Consider the following 16,645-nt stretch of genomic DNA (forward strand, 5'->3'; position numbering starts at 1 on the left):
CTTCACCGCATCACATGAGGCAACCCTCCTTGATGCTGGAGTGCAGCTCGCTCGTCCCAACCCGGACACGTCGCCCGCCACGTGATCGCTGGGGCTGTCGCTGCAGATTGCCAGCCGCTGGAGATGTGCCTTTGCCCCCACTCATCACCACCTCCTCTTCGTTGCCTTCCACGGCGAATACTTCCACCATCCACTCATACCATACCTTGCGGTCGTCGGTCTGCCGGTACATGGTCACCACCACTTCGCCATTGTCGGGCACATTCAGAGGGGTCTGTGGATAGCAGATTGTTAGCATCCCGCGTCGTAAAGCTAATATGTAGGAAAGACAGACCTTCAATGGGAAGTAGATCGGGAACCAACTGATCATGTCGGCACTCTTGGTGTCCATTGTGACAGGGTTGGTGGACAGCTCGATGTCGCGGTATAACACCGTCTCAAAGTACCCCGCCAGGCCATGGCACACTCCGCGGTTGTAGACTGGGAATGACAGACGAGTCCGGCGCACGTTATGCGAATTGGAGATCGTTGACGTGGTCGGCAACTGAGGGGGGATATGCCGGTTGGGATGCTCAAACGACCAGGTCGTCTGCACGAATGGGATGGGCGCTTCTCCAGAACCCGGTAGCGTGGAGATTGAGTCTCGGGCACTATATTTAGCGCCCCCATGGCTGGAGTTCATTAGTGTAGCTGCAGAGGGTTGATTCGTGGAGAGGAAGTCGATCGCGTGTAACATGACCACATACGGCGTCTCCGGCGCTGCTGGGTTAGAGACGGATTGATTCATGACATCGGCATGGAGCTTCGGCGCAGCGATGGGCGTAAGGTGAGCCGTGTAGGAAGCCGGAATGGAGATACCGTGAACAGGATTGAGTAAGTGCGTGACGCCGTCAAGGCATTCTGGCGAAAGCTCGTTGTCGCCGAACGAGCCCAGCAGCTCTGAGATCAGAATGTCGATCGTAGTGGGAACAAGCTCGGTGATGGGGGGCGCGGCTGCTGATTCAGACGTCTGTGCCGATTCCTGCTCCTCGTTGGCATTGTAAAGTAACGAATCTTCGATCCCAAGGGATTGCCCTACCGGTCCTGTTTGTGCTCCTGAGTCACCCTGCTTCTCAACCTGCGGGCCTTTCCAGGCTCGCATGTCCGACTGCACAAGCTTGACTTGTCCACCCCATTTCTGCTCATTGTGGCGTTGGAGAAGGACGAAAGCATTGGTGTTCTTCTCAACTGCCCATAGGTCAATCTTGACCCCAGTCTCGACACTGGCTTGGAGCGCCCGCGACACGAGCGGTCCTCGACCCGCACCAACCACGGCCACAACCACTCGGCCGTCGGGGTTCGAAGTTGGCTTCCCTTCACTTGCCCAGTCGGTAAGAGCTTTGGCGACCGCGCGCTCATACCATTTGTATTTAATAGGATCTTTCTCGAATACCTCATAAGTAATGCTTTCCAGGTTGACAGTCAACGGCTGCAAGGGTGCCTGAAGATAGTCTTGGTATCCAACTCCAAATCTCTCCATGGCGCTCCTAGAAGGCTGGCGTTGTTGTAGATTTCTGAGGTAGGAAAGATGAGGGGTCGGGTCATAATGCTTCTTGTTGGATACCGCGGCCTGAGTGAGACTAGGATAATCAGAGCCGGACAGAGCGGGGAGTTTGGTTCCTGTAGTTTCTTGCTCATCTACGCCGGGGATTGGGCCAACATCGCAAAGAAGGATCCATGGGGATGTCCGTAGGCGCATGAACCGACCGATGAGCGCCTGGTGTGTCTTAGACAGTACGGGATAGCCCTTTTGGTTCTTGATGAACGTGTTGGCATCAAAGGTGAGCATGTGAACAGGCTCGGAATACCAGCGAGACTGCACGGACATGGGAGGGAGGTGCTTAGGCATTGAAAGTGCTAATCACATCATCTTAGCAGCAGGTACGACACGCAAAATGAAGTCCATGGGAGATTATCTTACCTACGACAAGCCTGGAGTGGTATTTACAAGTTCTTCGTATCATGTCCCAAGCATCCCAAGTGCCAAAAGGATCCACTCGCAATGGCTGCCCTGTGAGCGGTTCTCCAAGGAACTCCTGACGGGCAAGGCGAGACAGATCAGCTATTCCATCTACTTCCAAGTCTGGGTTATCAACCATAGGCATCCAAATGTGAAACTGTATGTAAGGAGCGAGGTTGATAGCATCCTGTATAGCTCTCGCATAATAGCTCACGCCTTCTGCATGGAACTCTCCGTGGTGCAGTTTCGGGCCAGGAATCAAGAGGTACCCAAGGCCACAAAAAGCTGCATACGCGACCTCCCGCATGAACACCTGACGCGAGATGTCTGCAATTAGGGGATCCGGTGAGCATAGATCGATCCAACCGCTGGTGACTCCAACTATCTGCGACATCGTCTCATCCGGGGTCAAGTGGCTATCCGCGGGAGTTAAGGGAGGGATAACGATGGGGCGCATATTGTCGGTCGTCATCAATGTCCCATTGGCAGCCGGAGTCAAAGGAGCGTTTGGTTTGGAGCCTAACAGGGTGAGGATGCGAGAATGGAAGGCCTCCGTGGTAATTGGTGCCGTAAGCATGTCATACTGAGCGATCCAAGTTAGCACATGAGCCGGAATTTGCACGATATGCGTACATTGCTTTCATGAGCTGCCTGTACAATTGCAGCCGTGATTGGGTTCTTGCGGTTGGTTTCATGCTGTCCGATGCAAAAGCTAGGAGCCATGTCTTCTGGATTGAAAGAGTCCATGTTCGACAACGGCGGATATTCTAAGACGAGAAAAGGGCACTGGGACCTGGTGACGGGGCGATATGACAAAGTTAAATGCAACTAAACAGCAGACACATAGACAGAGATCATGAGGCAGAAAATCGTTAATCGAACTGTATATAGGGAAGGAAAGGCGATGAATATTGACAACGGTCTCTATCTAGGTAGTAGCTGGTTAGTCCCGCATCGCAGATCAGTTTGAGTTTCCCGGCAGTTTTCATCTCAAGGCCAGGCAGGTTCTGATATAAGAACGGCAACAAACATGGGAGAGCAAAGGAGGAGGTACAGTCGCGTAGGGATGCTAACCGAGAAATTAAACGCCCCTTCAGTGGGAACGTCGCGCGACAATGGGCTCCTGGATAGCCCCGCGTACCTGAGCAAACGTGCATCGCGACGGACTTTCTTTCATGCCTGGATGCCTGGATGCCCCTTGCCGGCGGTAAGCGATTTCTGTGGGGTTTCCAGCGGCAGAATACAGGGCGGTGAGGCGCGGAAAATGCAGCTGTGGCGACGGGCGGCCAACCTGCCTATCCGGGCCGCCTTTTTTTTCTGAAGCCGTTCGGCGACAATCCCATCTCTCGTTTGTCGCTCCGCAGCCAACTTCTTTCCTCCTCTTCACACCCCCCAATTTCTCTCCCGGCCTCGCTCTCTGCTAGCCGTCATGGTTGATCGACGATCGGATTCTGAAAACGGCTCGCGTGCTAAACGTCAAAAGATGGACAAGTCTGAAACCGATCCCAAGGACAACCCGTACCTGGCTCACATGTATGCGGACAACGGCAACTCCAACACATGGACCGATGGCACCACAGATCTTCACCCCGCCTTTGGGAAGATGAAGAGGCACCAGACCACCGCTGCGCTGGCTAAGAAGGTGGAAGATGGCGATATCAACCCGTTCAACGGTCAACCTTTCTCCAGCAAATATGTTTCTATCTTGCAGACTCGTCGCGATCTGCCCGTACATGCTCAGAGGTGAGTTTTCAACACCTGTGCAGATGATTTGCTACATCGCAAAAGGGTTCTAACCATGTTTTTTCTATAGAGATGAATTCTTGGAGCTTTACCAAAAGTCGCAGATTCTGGTCTTTGTCGGTGAAACTGGTTCCGGAAAGACCACGCAGATTCCCCAATTCGTCCTCTTTGATGACATGCCGCAAACTCAGCGCAAGATGGTTGCTTGTACCCAGCCTCGTCGTGTCGCCGCCATGTCCGTCGCTCAACGTGTCGCCGCCGAGCTGGATGTCAAGCTTGGAGAGGAAGTCGGTTACAGCATCCGTTTCGAAGATATGACCAGTTCCAAGACTGTGCTCAAGTACATGACGGACGGTATGCTTCTGAGAGAAGCCATGAACGACCACAACCTCAACCGCTACAGTACCATTATTCTGGACGAAGCCCACGAGAGAACAATGGCTACTGATGTCCTCATGGGTCTTCTCAAGGAAGTTGTGCTGCGCCGGCCTGACCTGAAGATCATTATCATGTCTGCTACTCTGGATGCACAGAAGTTCCAGCGTTACTTCAACGATGCCCCTCTCCTTGCGGTTCCCGGTCGTACTCACCCTGTCGAGATCTTCTATACCCCTGAGCCCGAGCAGGACTACGTCGAAGCTGCCATTCGCACCGTCCTGCAGATCCACGCGACAGAAGACGAAGGTGATATCCTTCTCTTCTTGACTGGTGAAGAAGAAATTGAAGACGCCTCACGGAAGATCTCGTTAGAAGCCGATGAAATGGTAAGAGAGGCCGATGCCGGTCCCATCAAGGTCTACCCTCTGTACGGTAGTCTGCCCCCGCATATGCAGCAGCGCATTTTCGAACCGGCCCCCCCTGCCCGCCGTCCGGGAGGCCGTCCCGGCCGGAAGGTCATTGTGTCCACCAACATCGCTGAAACTTCGCTTACCATCGACGGTATTGTCTACGTCGTCGATCCCGGTTTCTCGAAGCAGAAGATCTACAACCCCCGTATCCGTGTCGAGTCTCTTCTGGTGTCTCCTATCTCCAAGGCCTCCGCACAACAGAGAGCTGGTCGTGCTGGTCGTACGCGCCCCGGAAAGTGCTTCCGTCTGTACACTGAAGGAGCCTTTAAGAAGGAACTTATCGACCAGACATACCCCGAAATTCTGCGCTCCAATCTTTCTTCCACCGTGCTGGAGTTGAAGAAGCTAGGCATTGATGATCTTGTCCACTTCGATCTGATGGATCCCCCTGCTCCGGAGACTCTGATGAGAGCTTTGGAGGAACTCAACTATCTGGCTTGCTTGGACGATGATGGAAACCTCACTCAGCTGGGTCGCTTGGCCTCCGAGTTTCCCCTTGATCCCGCACTTGCTGTGATGCTGATCAGCTCCCCCGAATTCTACTGCTCCAACGAAATTCTTTCTATCACAGCCCTGCTTTCCGTCCCGCAAGTCTTCGTCAGACCTGCTTCTCAGCGGAAGCGTGCCGATGAGATGAAGGATCTCTTCGCCCACCCCGACGGTGACCACCTTACCCTTCTCAATGTCTACCATGCCTTCAAGAGCCCTGAAGCGCAGGAGAACTTGAAGCAATGGTGCCACGACCACTTCCTCTCTCTGAGATCGCTGCAATCCGCAGACAACGTGCGCATGCAGCTTCTGCGCATCATGGAGCGTGAGGAACTCGAGATGGTGTCGACCCCCTTCGAGGACAAGAAGTATTACGAAAACATTCGCCGTGCGCTGTGCGCCGGCTTCTTCATGCAGGTCGCCAAGAAGGAGACTCAGGGCAAGAACATGTATGTCACGATCAAGGACAACCAGAACGTTCTTTTGCACCCCTCGACCGTCTTGGGCCACGAAGCAGAATGGGTTCTCTACAACGAATTCGTTCTCACCACCAAGAACTACATTCGGACTGTCACGGCCGTCAAGCCCGAATGGCTCATTGTAAGTCTTTCCTTAACTCTTCTACCAAACACCAACACCCAGACCGATACTAACCCAGCGTCAACCAGGACATCGCACCCACCTACTACGACATCTCCGGCTTCCCCAAGGGCGAGATCCGCTCCTCCCTCCTCCGCGCCGCCGAGAGACTTTCCCGCAAGGAGAAAATGCGTTCTGATTCCAGCAGAAGACGATAGACTAGGTTAATTCTTTGTTGTCACGATATCTATAGATCATGTTTTTTTTTCTATTTCATGCCCATGATAATCATGCAGCTCAATTAAAAAGGGTGTATCCGGTTCTTCCTTTTTCCATATTTCTTTTTTTTTATATATCTTATTCACAGTACTTATACTTTTCGTCTGTTACTTTATATTATCTTTCATGTCTCCGGGCTTTTTCTTACTCTGTTACGGACTTTGGTCTTCCCGGGGACTTTGCAGTACTTATTTCACTTCAACAAATTTACCTCCGGACTTAGATAGGGGTACGGATTAGAAAGCGAGATTGTTTGTCCCGTGACATGTAGTGTACACATAACTTCACCCCAATGTAGATTGTAGTCATTAGACCTCTAATCGAAATGCCCACGTCCAGTAGTACAATTAAATGACGGAACAGCAGACTTTACTCCGCTAGTAACTTTATGCAAAACTGACAACCTCGTCACTCCATTCAATAGTCTGGACCGGATAATACCAATTCAAGGGACTAGGAATCCAACGCTCAATTCTAACCCTTATTTATCATCACAACAAAAATAAAATGATAAAGAAAAGAAAGAGTACAAGCTATAGTATGAATACTGTACAAAATGTCCCGGGTAGCATATATCATACCACCTAGAGATATAAAAACATTCAAAGCAATCCGAATGCCGGCCAGAGGTTGGCGAGCTTATCATCGATACTTTCATCGTACATGAGTGGTATAAGGTAGGTGTAGGTATAGGATGGGATGGGTATACGGAGGGAGTATGTTCCATCTGGATTTTGAGTTGGGGGGGAGAGGGAAAAGGGGGAATAGGAGGATGCTCTGAGAAACGTAATTATTCGTGGCCCAGAGAGTAGCGTAGAGTGCCTTAGGAGGTCAAGGGGGCTGAGTCTACGACTTCATGTATCGAATACTGACTTTGTTGAAAGAAGACTCGAGTTCCGGCGCAGGAGCAATATGTTCGTGTTTTCGACGGAGGAGGTGGTCTTGGTGGTGGGTAGAGCGAGGGGGAGAAGGAGGGGGCGACGGTATGGTAGACTCCTGCTTGCGGGTCTGGTGGAGGTCGAAGACCATTTGCTTAAGTTGTGAAATTTCGGCCTTCAGGGAGGTGATCTCTTGTTCCTGGGCTGCGGCTGTGGACTCGTTCTCCTTTTTGGCTTTTTCGACCTGTCTGCTGATTTCTTGGAGCAGGCTCTGGCGGTCCTTGTCTTCGAAGACTTGCTCGGGGACTTGAGGGGCGTTGGCTGACGCTGGAGATCCGGCCAGCATGGCGGTTAGGACCTGCTGCGAGTAGAGCTCTATCATGTCTTGCCACTTTTTGGAGGGCGATTTGCCCTCGTAAGCGCTCAGACGCTCGTTCATGACGTTCACGAAGGCGTAGGCCTTCTCCCATGCGAGCTTCTCTTGCATATCCTTTGGTGCGGCCTCCGCTGCCGATGACCATCTCTTGTGGTAGGGGTCGTGGGAAGACTTGATGTCTAGTTGCTTGCTGGCTGCTTCCCAGTTGAAACCGCTGTTCATGGCCGATGTGATGATGGCTTCGGACATGTCGTATTGCTCACAGGCATCGCACATGTGTACCATTAGTACGATAAGTCGTTCAAGGCGGAAGAGCTGGTGCTCTGTCGACGAGACCATGAACGCCAGTGTTCTTTTTAGGGTCTGGACTCCCTTTTCCCAGTCGGTGCGGATAGCACAGAACCGCAGGTAAGAGTTGAGGATTGCAAAGTCGTCCATATGCCCAGCCGATCTTGCAGCTAGGAGGTATGCATCGGCACGATCCGGCTGGTCGAAGCGTAGACAAGACACAATAAGTGTGGCATAGATGACGGGGTTCGCTGAATCCACTGGTGGGACGATGATCTCAACTCCATTGACCACTTGGCGCTGATACAGACCCAAGCCGTTCATGTCTACTGGATAGCCGTGTCCGTTCAACATCTCCAGGAAGATGTCAAAACCCATGAGGTTCTTGGATTTGCGGAAGAACGTAAGGATTGTGAGGATGAGAGAGGCGCTGAGCGGGAACTTGTGTGGAAGGATAGTCTTCAAGATCAGATCACAGAGATCGTTCTGACGGGTCTTGGTGAACGCAAGAATCATCTTCTTTATGACCTCTGGCCGGTCCGGATCCGTGCACTGCATCAGGTTGTTGGCTAGCCGGAGGAGGAGTTCCTGCAAGGGCATCTCATTCCGCATATAGATTTCGGTATCACGCTGGACGTCCCGATCGAGCCGATTCCGCTCTTCCGTCATGTGTCGTATCGAGTGCACGCGGAGGTCCTTGGCTAAATCATCAATATTAGCCTTCTCCGAGCCCTTCACTTGACGCATCCTGCGTCGAAGGCTGTTCAGTTCCGCTAGCAACTGCGGCACTCTCAATTGGGGTATTGAGAAGTCGGCACTGTAGTTCATCTTAACCCCCTGATAGCTGTGGGCAATTGCCGGCCGCAACAGAAGTCTAATGGCCAGCTGTTTAAGCGCGAGCTTCCGGATGACCTTCTGGCGAACCACATCCCCAGTAAGCCATGTGGGCGTATCATCATCCTCCAGCGAAAGGCCATAGTCCTCATTCGCGTCCTCGGCCAGCGGATCCTCGCTCTCTGCGACCAGATCACGGATTATCTGATTATCCCTCTCATTCGCAAAGGCAGTCGTTGAGTGAAAAGATGCGAACGGTGCGTTCCTCCTGGGCCATTGGTATCTCATAGGTGCCGGGCGAGTCGCTGTGCTGAACTGTCTAGTCTGTAACGTTCCATTGAGAAATCCCTGCTTCCGACGCGACATTAGAGCCTCCACCAGACGCTGTTCCTCATCCACCAGCTCAATGACCTCTTCCTTGACTGCCGCGATCTTTTCCTCCCATTCGTGACGGCGCTGGCCCTTGGCCTGGGCGTCTGCCAAAGCGGCGGCGGCGAAGATGCTGGTGTATAGTGCTGTTACCGAGTTTCCGAGCCGGAGGCGTTTCTTGCTGGCAGCCGAAGTACCTCTCGAGGCCACCCCATTGGAGACAGTACTTAAGCAAGAGACGCAGCGGCAGGTGGATTGCGCCGGAGCGGCGCGGGACCAAAGACCTTGCATTCTCAAGTCATTTCTGCCGTGAACCGACTCCAATGACGAGAATCAGAGGATGGGGAATGTGACCAATTGATTGATCACAAGGATCCGACGACCAATGGCGGGACAAAATCGATGTCGTGGGGGGGAAAAATGAAGGGGGTCGGAGGGGGAGGAAATATCGGGGCGGAAGGTCGAGAATCTTTTGATGATGATCCAAAACCGGCTAAACGAAAGTCGGACCACCGGCAATGCAAACCAAACAAACCGGGGGAACTTCCAGCTGTTGGAACCAAGACTAAAGACTGACTGACTTGGTTTGGTTTGGAATGGAATCAGCCATCCCTTTCTTTGTTCCCGGCGATCTGTCACATTCGCGAGATCTCATTCATTCTGCAATTTTACGACTCGTCGGATTTTCGCCTGGCCGCTCGTGGCTCTATAAATAAGTATATTCTCACCCGACAATGCTCGTCGTCCTCGCTACTGCTCTATTGGCCCTGAGCGGCAGCTTGGTGAGTGCCCACGGTTCTCACCCCGACCAGCCGCCCTCGTCGGATTGGGCCACCCGGCATATGCAAGGTATTTACTACTACCACTATCTATCATGTTGATATCCGTCTTGAAAGGGAAGCAATTGATCGTGTGACTGACTCTCTGGCCCCAATTAAACAGAGGAGCACCACATTGATGCCTTCGACGCTGCTTCCTTTTTCTCTCTTCACGACTATGATGAATCCGGGGCATGGACTCCCGAGGAAGTGCGCAAGACATACGGTATGGACGATGAGACGAACGCAGGTGCCACGGAGGATCACAAGAGCCAAGCTCTAAGAGAAGTGTTCACTCTCTTCGACCCCACGAATACTGGCTTCATCACCCGCGACAACTGGATGCGCATCATCGGCGAGGGCACTCGGCTGCCCGATCTGGGGTTTGGTCCGGGCCACCACGGCGACATTGAGTATGAGTACGAGATCCACCACTTCGAGAAGTACCATGGCGAAGACGCGACAGAGGAGGAGCTCACCCACCCCGAAGACATTGAGCACTTCCGGCGGCACGACGAGGAAGATCTGGCGATGGAGCGTCTCGAGCAGCTCGAGAGCATGCAGATCGTCGAGGCCAACATACCGCAGAAGTTCCTCAAGCAAGCTTAGATGAGTGTACATTAGATTCCTTATGTTGTTGTTGTTATAGTTGATGATGATACTGTACATAATAAATGTGTGATGAGACGAGCATCCTTATGGGTGGTTATACCTTGGAAATAATGCCAACAACCCATTCCAAACGAAGCGTCCATGAGCGTTATGTTATAACTCCAGCGCCGGCACCTTGACATCAAACACGCAATGCATCACCCCCGGAGCATACGTCTTGACCTGTTCAACATGCCGACACTCCGCCACGACCTCATCTTCCACCTCCAAAGCCTCCCCCCTCAACCTCCCAATCTCACTCGTGACCCGAGCCCTCATCTCCTCAATGCGCCTCACATCCACATTCTCATGCACATGCAACCAACCCCCCAACCTTCCATCCACCATTCGACACGCATCCCCCCAAGCAGCCTCCGACGACGGCAACAATCCCAAATTAACATGCCTAACAGGCGCCCACCGCCCCCTCACCTCCATCACATCCCTAATCTGCGCCAAAACGCGCGCCGCAAACCGATTATCCCCATGAAACACCACCACCTTATCCCCATCCTCCGCATCTCTCAACCCATCCACCAACTCCTCCACCCTCATCCCACCCTCCAACACTCCGTCCTCACCAACCCTAACAACCCTACACCCCCACCCATTAGCCACACACCCCCTCCGTAAGCCCTCAACAGACCACCCATTGATCTCCCATCCCCAAACCCGCCTCACCCCGCGCCGGAGGTACGAAAACACAAAATACCCTATCCCCGCATACATATCCACCACACTCATCCCTCGCCCTGCCCCCTCAATATCGTCCCTGGCTAACCCCTCCATCCCCGATCCCAATATCCGCGCCTTCTCCGTAACATTCCCCCTCGAGAACATCGTATACATAGGCGCCCAGATCTGCTCAATGCCATGATTCTGCACCGTGCTTACCCAGAACGCGCGTCCCAGGTCCTCGGCTGTTGGCGAGTCCAGGTTTGTGATTGTGCTGGGCGCGGGCCCAAAGTCCCCGTGGAGAGGGAGTAGGCCGCCGGGACTGCGCATGCGGTTCTCGGTGCCTTGTGCGTCGGTTAGGGCGATGGGGGCGTTCATGGCGATGTGAGTGAGGTTGTAGCGGGAGAAGGCTGAGAGGATGCATTCGTAGAGAGTCGTCTTTTGGGTTGGCGTTAAAGTGCTGTAGAGGGTGTGCCAGGCGGGTGGGGTGGTGAGGGCGTTGACGGGGAGGAGGAGGAGGGGGGCGTAGATTGTGAAGCGTTTGGGAAGGGAGGATATGGGGAGGGTGGTGTCCTTGTGATGGTGGGTTAGGTAGGTTGTGATGCCTTTTTGGAGGGGGTTGAGGAGCGTCGGTTTGGGTTTGCGGGGGTGGTTGTGGTGCTGGTTGTTATGGTTTTTCGTGGTGGTGGTGGTGGTGATGGCATTGTCGGTGGTGAGGGGGAGGGGTGATGTGGTGGTTGTGGTTGTTGTGTTGGTGGTAGTGTCGGGGATGTCCGGGGGTGGTAGCATGGCGAGGGAGGTGTGTAGGTGGGTGCCAATTGCTGGTGGAGGCGTGTGGAAGCTGTAGATGTAGATGCAGGAAGATATTGTACCTTGGTGGTTACCGATAGTGTATTGATCTGACGGGCGATGATGAAAAATACATGATCTGCGGGGAGTGGGGACGGTATTGTGGTTCGCCGGAAGTGGTAGGTTTAAAATTGTGACAGTCCGGGTCGATATTATGAAGTGCAAAGACCGAACTGGCGGGAAATCACAACATAACTCAAATCAAATGTTAGAGATGGTAATCTGATTGGGGCAGTCTGAAGTTGGTTATTCTCATGGGTGTCTCAATCAATGTCGAACGGCTGATTAATTCCAATTCCGAATTCCTGCTTGAGCGGACATGTCACTATACTACATAGATATTTTGCATGAAGTTCTACTTGCATCTTGATGCTAATGTAAACCGCCTGCTAAAAGACTAAGCGAACTATGCAGCTCAGACCACGCATAGCTTATGAGCATACTTGGACAACTTACTAAAGATACTAGTTAATCTGGCTCCCACACTGAGCTAGTGAGATTCACTTATATGATAGTCATCTATAAAGTACCCGAAATCCCATAGTTTGCTGAGTGAGGAGTGTAACGCCTTGATATAAACATTTTATGCTGCTGAATTATGTGAGATCGATCTGCCTTATATGCATCACCGGGGTGCACAGGATTGTTGGGACAAATACTACACAGAAAGTTAAGGTTTAACCTAACAAGAAGAGGTGAAGTGTCAATTGCCTATCTTATTTCAACATATGTCATTCATTTGTGATTGATATCTCGTGCTACATAAATCTGACCATAGAGATCCGTCACGGTAAGAAAAACTTTCCATGCATTCCATGCGGCTTTGGAGACCTCGGGCTGCAGCCGCTTCACTGCCAGTTCCAGGCATTCGCGCTCATACTGGGCAATCTCCAGCAATAACAAGCGCTTGTCCGTATATGTATTTGCGTGTTTTTTCTTCTCGTCATCCTCCTTCCCAACCATCAGAAAGTCAATGCTATTGAGGTTATGCTCCTCGCGGTCTCGACCCATTGAGCCATAATCATTATACTGACGGCACATGGTGGCCAGATGACGGCAGACATCCTGGGAGAGGTACTGGGCAAGAGGACCCGTGAAGCAATCCTTGCCTGTATCAGAAGCGACGAGACAGCGGAAGAACTCGAAGGAGTAAGGGCAGCTGGTGTGGTCCGCTGATGTGGTGCGAACCCACTCATGATATGTCTGGGTCATTGCCGTTCTCCTAGTCGCCTGCGGACCGCTATCCTCCCCCTGCTTGACATGTGCGAGGAGAAATGTGCAGAGCTCCTGCCGGACCCGACGACCCAGTGCGGGTGGTACCGACGAGACGGCAGGGCTTTGAAGCACGCCCTGGACGAACCGGGTGAGCGTACGCTTGACTTCGGCTAGGAAAGTGACTATCTTATCCTGATCCCCATCCATGGTGACCCCCTTATGGCCATTGGACTGTAAGGCAATTGAAGAAGTGCTATAACCGGTGAAACTTTTCACTTGCCGGCGCTTGTGACGAGGGTGACGGTTTGGTTTCTGCGGCGGTGGCGGCGACACTTGTTCCCTCTTGCGTTTCTTCACATGATCTTTCTCTTCCTCTTTTTTCTCGGTGAAAATCTCCCTGATCACGGACCTGAGCGCTGTCCAATCGCCTTGGAGGCGCGATGCCTCCGTGGTTTCCTCAAACCACTTGTCCACCTGGAAATTGAGCAGAGAAAGAACCATCATTTCTATCATCCTGGCGGTGGAGAGACCAAACTTTCCAGCTGCATTATTGGAGGTTGTCCACGTCAGAGGAATATAATCCAGGTATTTGGCAGTTTGATTCACAGTGGGGAAGGGGAAGATGGCCAGCTCGAGTGCCGTCCGCCGCAACGCCGGGAAGAGCAGATCCCCTTCGACAATAGAAGCTCGCAATCTCCATGTCGGCTCGCCTTCGAAAATGGGTAATCGAGCAAAGAATTGGCAGAATCGGTGGATTCTTTCCCGTGGGACTTGGCATAGGCCTGTGGTCGGCTTGCCCCAACGGGTCGAATCTGGCACCGTCCGCTGCAGTGCGGCTAAACAATAAGTCTCTGACAGAATGCTGGAGCCATAGTTCACCTATTCGACCCAAATTAGCTCAGGACTGTCCCAGCAATCCTTGTGGGCGCGTAGGTACTCGGTGGCTCGGTCAATGCACTCGTAGACAACTTGGATCCCTATCGCTGTTCGGACCCACGGCAAGCTGGCCAGAGATTGAGAGTCAAGAGCCCGTAGGCGGTGATCTCTGATGATTGCTTCCATGAACCAGACTCATCTGACTGCGCACTGAGCGTTCGCATGAGGATCTGCAGGGTCACCCGTGGAACGTGCTCGGCCAGGTAGTCTGCATCCATATCTCCTAGAGCGCCGTCATGCCAGCGCTCTATCAGACTTGACAAAGCATCGGCCATAAGCATCATGGTGTATTGGGACTCAGTATTCTATTTAAATTAGCTTAGATTGGCGTCCACGGTTCGCAAAGGCAAGGCATCGGCCCTGAAGAGAAAGCTTACCCATTTATCACTCCATTCGCCATTATCCCAAGCGCTGCAGAGAAACCGCAGGGCCTTGGAAATCTGCGCTAGGTGCTTTGAAGGCACCTGGCATGCGAGCAGCGCAATCATCACATTGCAGTTAACACTGAAAGACTCATTGATCTCAAGACTGTACGTCTTGAAGTGGGTGGGACATTCAAACGCCTGAAGCAGGGGTGTACAATCAATGGGTCGGCCCAGAAGATCGAGCGAATATATGCTCTTCGCCGTGTCATCTGCATCGGCAAGCATTCCGGGAGCTGTATTTCTCGTCCCGGTTACACGTCAGTATAGGTCGTAATTAGCATTGACTGAGATGGAGCGAGATGGAGCAAGAGAAAGGAAAAGTTATATTCAACAGGAATCCCTACCAAAGCCGGTGATCCCATTTTTTTCTGCGAGACGAGTCTCAAGGTAATTTGCCAGACTAGAAACGTTCTGGAAACCCAAGACATCTGGTTCAAATCCCGAGCTCAGCAGGGTTGATAGAACCTAGGAAGACGAGGTACATGGTTAAAACTATTCAACTGGGCCTGGATATGGTAAAGTAGGTTCCACTTACCCACGAAATCTCAAAGACACTAATGGGAAAGGCAGAAGGCACACGTCCATTGTTGTGCGCCACGACATGGCGGAGATAGTTCTCTGCTTCTTCATCCCAGTTGGGGCTATGGATTAGATAGGCGGCGGTCGAGGAGGGTGACCCCATCATTGAGCCATTGGTTAGACAGGGCGCCATCTTGCCCAACTCCACGCTTCCAATGAAGCCCTCAAGAGAATGCAGCAGCGTGGTTTGCGGTGGGCAGGGGAGGTCTAACGCAGGTTGAATCTTGTCCATTTTGCGCCGATGCAGCACCATGAGGGCTTCGCGGCCGGGAAAATCGAAATGCAGCCCTTCATCGTGCAATAAGCGCAGCAAACTGGGCACAAGGATCTCGAAACCCACCTGCACGGTGGAACTCACATCCCAGCATTGCAGGGCATGGTCGAGATATGCCCGAGCTCGATCGATTCGGTCTTGTAGATTCGACCACGATAGAGGAGCGAAGTGATTGGGAGCGCCAGTCTGGATCGAGAAAGATGGATCCTTCTGGTATCGACAGAGTGCTAAAACTGCAGCCATGGTGTTTAGGATGCCATCTAGCTGCTGCGGCGGCGCCGGCGACATTCCCTCGTTCACACCAAACCCTCCCCCCGGAGACTGGCTCTCAAGAACTACCTGAAAGCATTCAGGGAAGAACCACTTCCCCTCTTTAGCCACCATGGAGACCCAGGCTGTATCATAGAGCGAGGGTGTCATGGAGCTGGAGCCCTGATAAGGTGTTTCAAGAGACTTCGCCAGACAGGCGATAATCCTTTCGGCTCGGACGGCCATGCTGGTAGAAGCGATGTCCGACATCTCAAAGGATTCACAACAATGTTCGGGAGGATTGAATTTGGATGTCAATGCTATATTTTCTGTTTTTCTTTTCTACTTACATGTTTCTCTCCCCCCCCCCCCTCCCCCTTTATTGACAGACAAGGAATGGCCCAGCCAGCAGGGGAGTTTATTTTTGCTTGTCATAGATACACGAGGCTCGGTATTGCCAACAGTCGGTTATCGGGGAGCCTTGTCTGGTCGATTCGTTGGCGTGATAGGATAAAAGCCTAAGCAGGGAACAAACAAGCGAGGATACTGCTGGTGCAACTTTGGGATCCTCCCCGTGGAGTTCATTAGTCTCAGATAATCCCGGTGGGTGCTTCGGTTGACGCGTTGACCTTATCCCCAGAAGACCCAAATAGTGTCTCGCGCGAGCGTCTGTTTGTTACTACTCAGCACCACCTAGAGCAATAATGTTAGTTTATAAGATTGCCGCTTGTCCTATCTAACAGTGGGTACTTTGTAGCAAACTACTTGGGTATGGTACCCAGCTGGCCCGGTGAGCAAACGGCGGGTAAGTGTGAAATGGGGGCGGGATAACTGGGATCTGTGTGAGGGTTGTTATTGTACTGTATTATAACCAACAGACTGCTATCATAGATCCAATCAACTGTGACAAGTGCAATGTTTGCTGGATAGTAGATACTTAGTTGGGTAAGTAAGTCTGTTTCTTTCGGTTACTCTGTACGGCTACTTATGCGGGTGCTGGGGTACATTGTAGTATGACCGATCATCCCCGCGGGCGCCAATTTACATCTTATATGGGTACCACTGCTTTAGCGCTTACTGGCTTAGCCCTAGCCATTCCCCCAAGCTGGAAAGAAACAGGGGTCGGGTAGAGCGGGAGGGGCGCCTTGTGAGGACAAAGAGAGAAAGAGACAAAGAGAGAGCAAATAGAGAGTCTGTGTATGGCTTAAGTCACACTGGATCCTCGTTGACCATCTTTCGGTGGATCAAACAATGTACGTATGGGCACACCTTTCCCCCTTCCCCCGACAGAA

General features: G+C 52.3%; 5 protein-coding genes across 5 annotated transcripts; 1 reads left to right on the forward strand and 4 right to left on the reverse strand.

Annotated features, from left to right (window-relative positions):
- Positions 1 to 10: 10 nt before the first annotated feature.
- On the reverse strand, positions 11 to 2,746 carry BO83DRAFT_311833 (protein arginine N-methyltransferase; the record flags this gene model as incomplete). Its single annotated transcript, XM_025527493.1, has 4 exons — positions 11 to 274; positions 335 to 1,896; positions 1,961 to 2,582; positions 2,633 to 2,746. The coding sequence occupies 4 exons, from the start codon at positions 2,744 to 2,746 to the stop codon at positions 11 to 13; spliced, it is 2,562 nt and encodes an 853-aa protein (XP_025388490.1).
- A 3,645-nt stretch (positions 2,747 to 6,391) lies between these two features.
- On the reverse strand, positions 6,392 to 9,119 carry BO83DRAFT_378138 (uncharacterized protein). Its single transcript, XM_025531175.1, has one exon. It carries the CDS (start codon positions 8,971 to 8,973, stop codon positions 6,784 to 6,786), a length of 2,190 nt encoding a protein of 729 aa, XP_025388491.1. The 5' UTR covers positions 8,974 to 9,119; the 3' UTR covers positions 6,392 to 6,783.
- A 154-nt stretch (positions 9,120 to 9,273) lies between these two features.
- BO83DRAFT_378139 (nucleobindin SSP120) lies at positions 9,274 to 10,226 on the forward strand. Its single transcript, XM_025531176.1, has 2 exons — positions 9,274 to 9,531; positions 9,625 to 10,226. Exons 1-2 carry the CDS (start codon positions 9,417 to 9,419, stop codon positions 10,107 to 10,109), a joined length of 600 nt encoding a protein of 199 aa, XP_025388492.1. The 5' UTR covers positions 9,274 to 9,416; the 3' UTR covers positions 10,110 to 10,226.
- A 39-nt stretch (positions 10,227 to 10,265) lies between these two features.
- BO83DRAFT_360085 (tRNA(Phe) (4-demethylwyosine(37)-C(7)) aminocarboxypropyltransferase) lies at positions 10,266 to 11,693 on the reverse strand (the record flags this gene model as incomplete). Its single annotated transcript, XM_025529383.1, has 2 exons — positions 10,751 to 11,693; positions 10,266 to 10,672 (listed from the first exon to the last, which is right to left on the reverse strand). The coding sequence occupies exons 1-2, from the start codon at positions 11,613 to 11,615 to the stop codon at positions 10,266 to 10,268; spliced, it is 1,272 nt and encodes a 423-aa protein (XP_025388493.1). The 5' UTR covers positions 11,616 to 11,693.
- Positions 11,694 to 12,410: 717 nt separating this feature from the next.
- BO83DRAFT_444435 (uncharacterized protein) lies at positions 12,411 to 15,691 on the reverse strand (the record flags this gene model as incomplete). Its single annotated transcript, XM_025536495.1, has 5 exons — positions 14,787 to 15,691; positions 14,596 to 14,716; positions 14,204 to 14,484; positions 13,888 to 14,131; positions 12,411 to 13,726 (listed from the first exon to the last, which is right to left on the reverse strand). Exons 1-5 carry the CDS (start codon positions 15,621 to 15,623, stop codon positions 12,411 to 12,413), a joined length of 2,799 nt encoding a protein of 932 aa, XP_025388494.1. The 5' UTR covers positions 15,624 to 15,691.
- Positions 15,692 to 16,645: the final 954 nt, after the last annotated feature.

The sequence above is a fragment of the Aspergillus eucalypticola genome, assembly GCF_003184535.1.
Source record: "Aspergillus eucalypticola CBS 122712 chromosome Unknown BO83scaffold_11, whole genome shotgun sequence".
In the NCBI taxonomy this organism is placed as follows: Eukaryota; Fungi; Ascomycota; class Eurotiomycetes; order Eurotiales; family Aspergillaceae; genus Aspergillus; species Aspergillus eucalypticola.

Coding starts and splice junctions, on each gene's coding strand:
- BO83DRAFT_378138 (XM_025531175.1), bottom strand. CDS start 8,973: ATGCAAGGTCTTTGGTCCCGCGCCGCTCCGGCGCAATCCACCTGCCGC.
- BO83DRAFT_378139 (XM_025531176.1), top strand. CDS start 9,417: ATGCTCGTCGTCCTCGCTACTGCTCTATTGGCCCTGAGCGGCAGCTTG. Junction 9,532..9,624: donor GGCCACCCGGCATATGCAAG/GTATTTACTACT, acceptor CCAATTAAACAG/AGGAGCACCACATTGATGCC.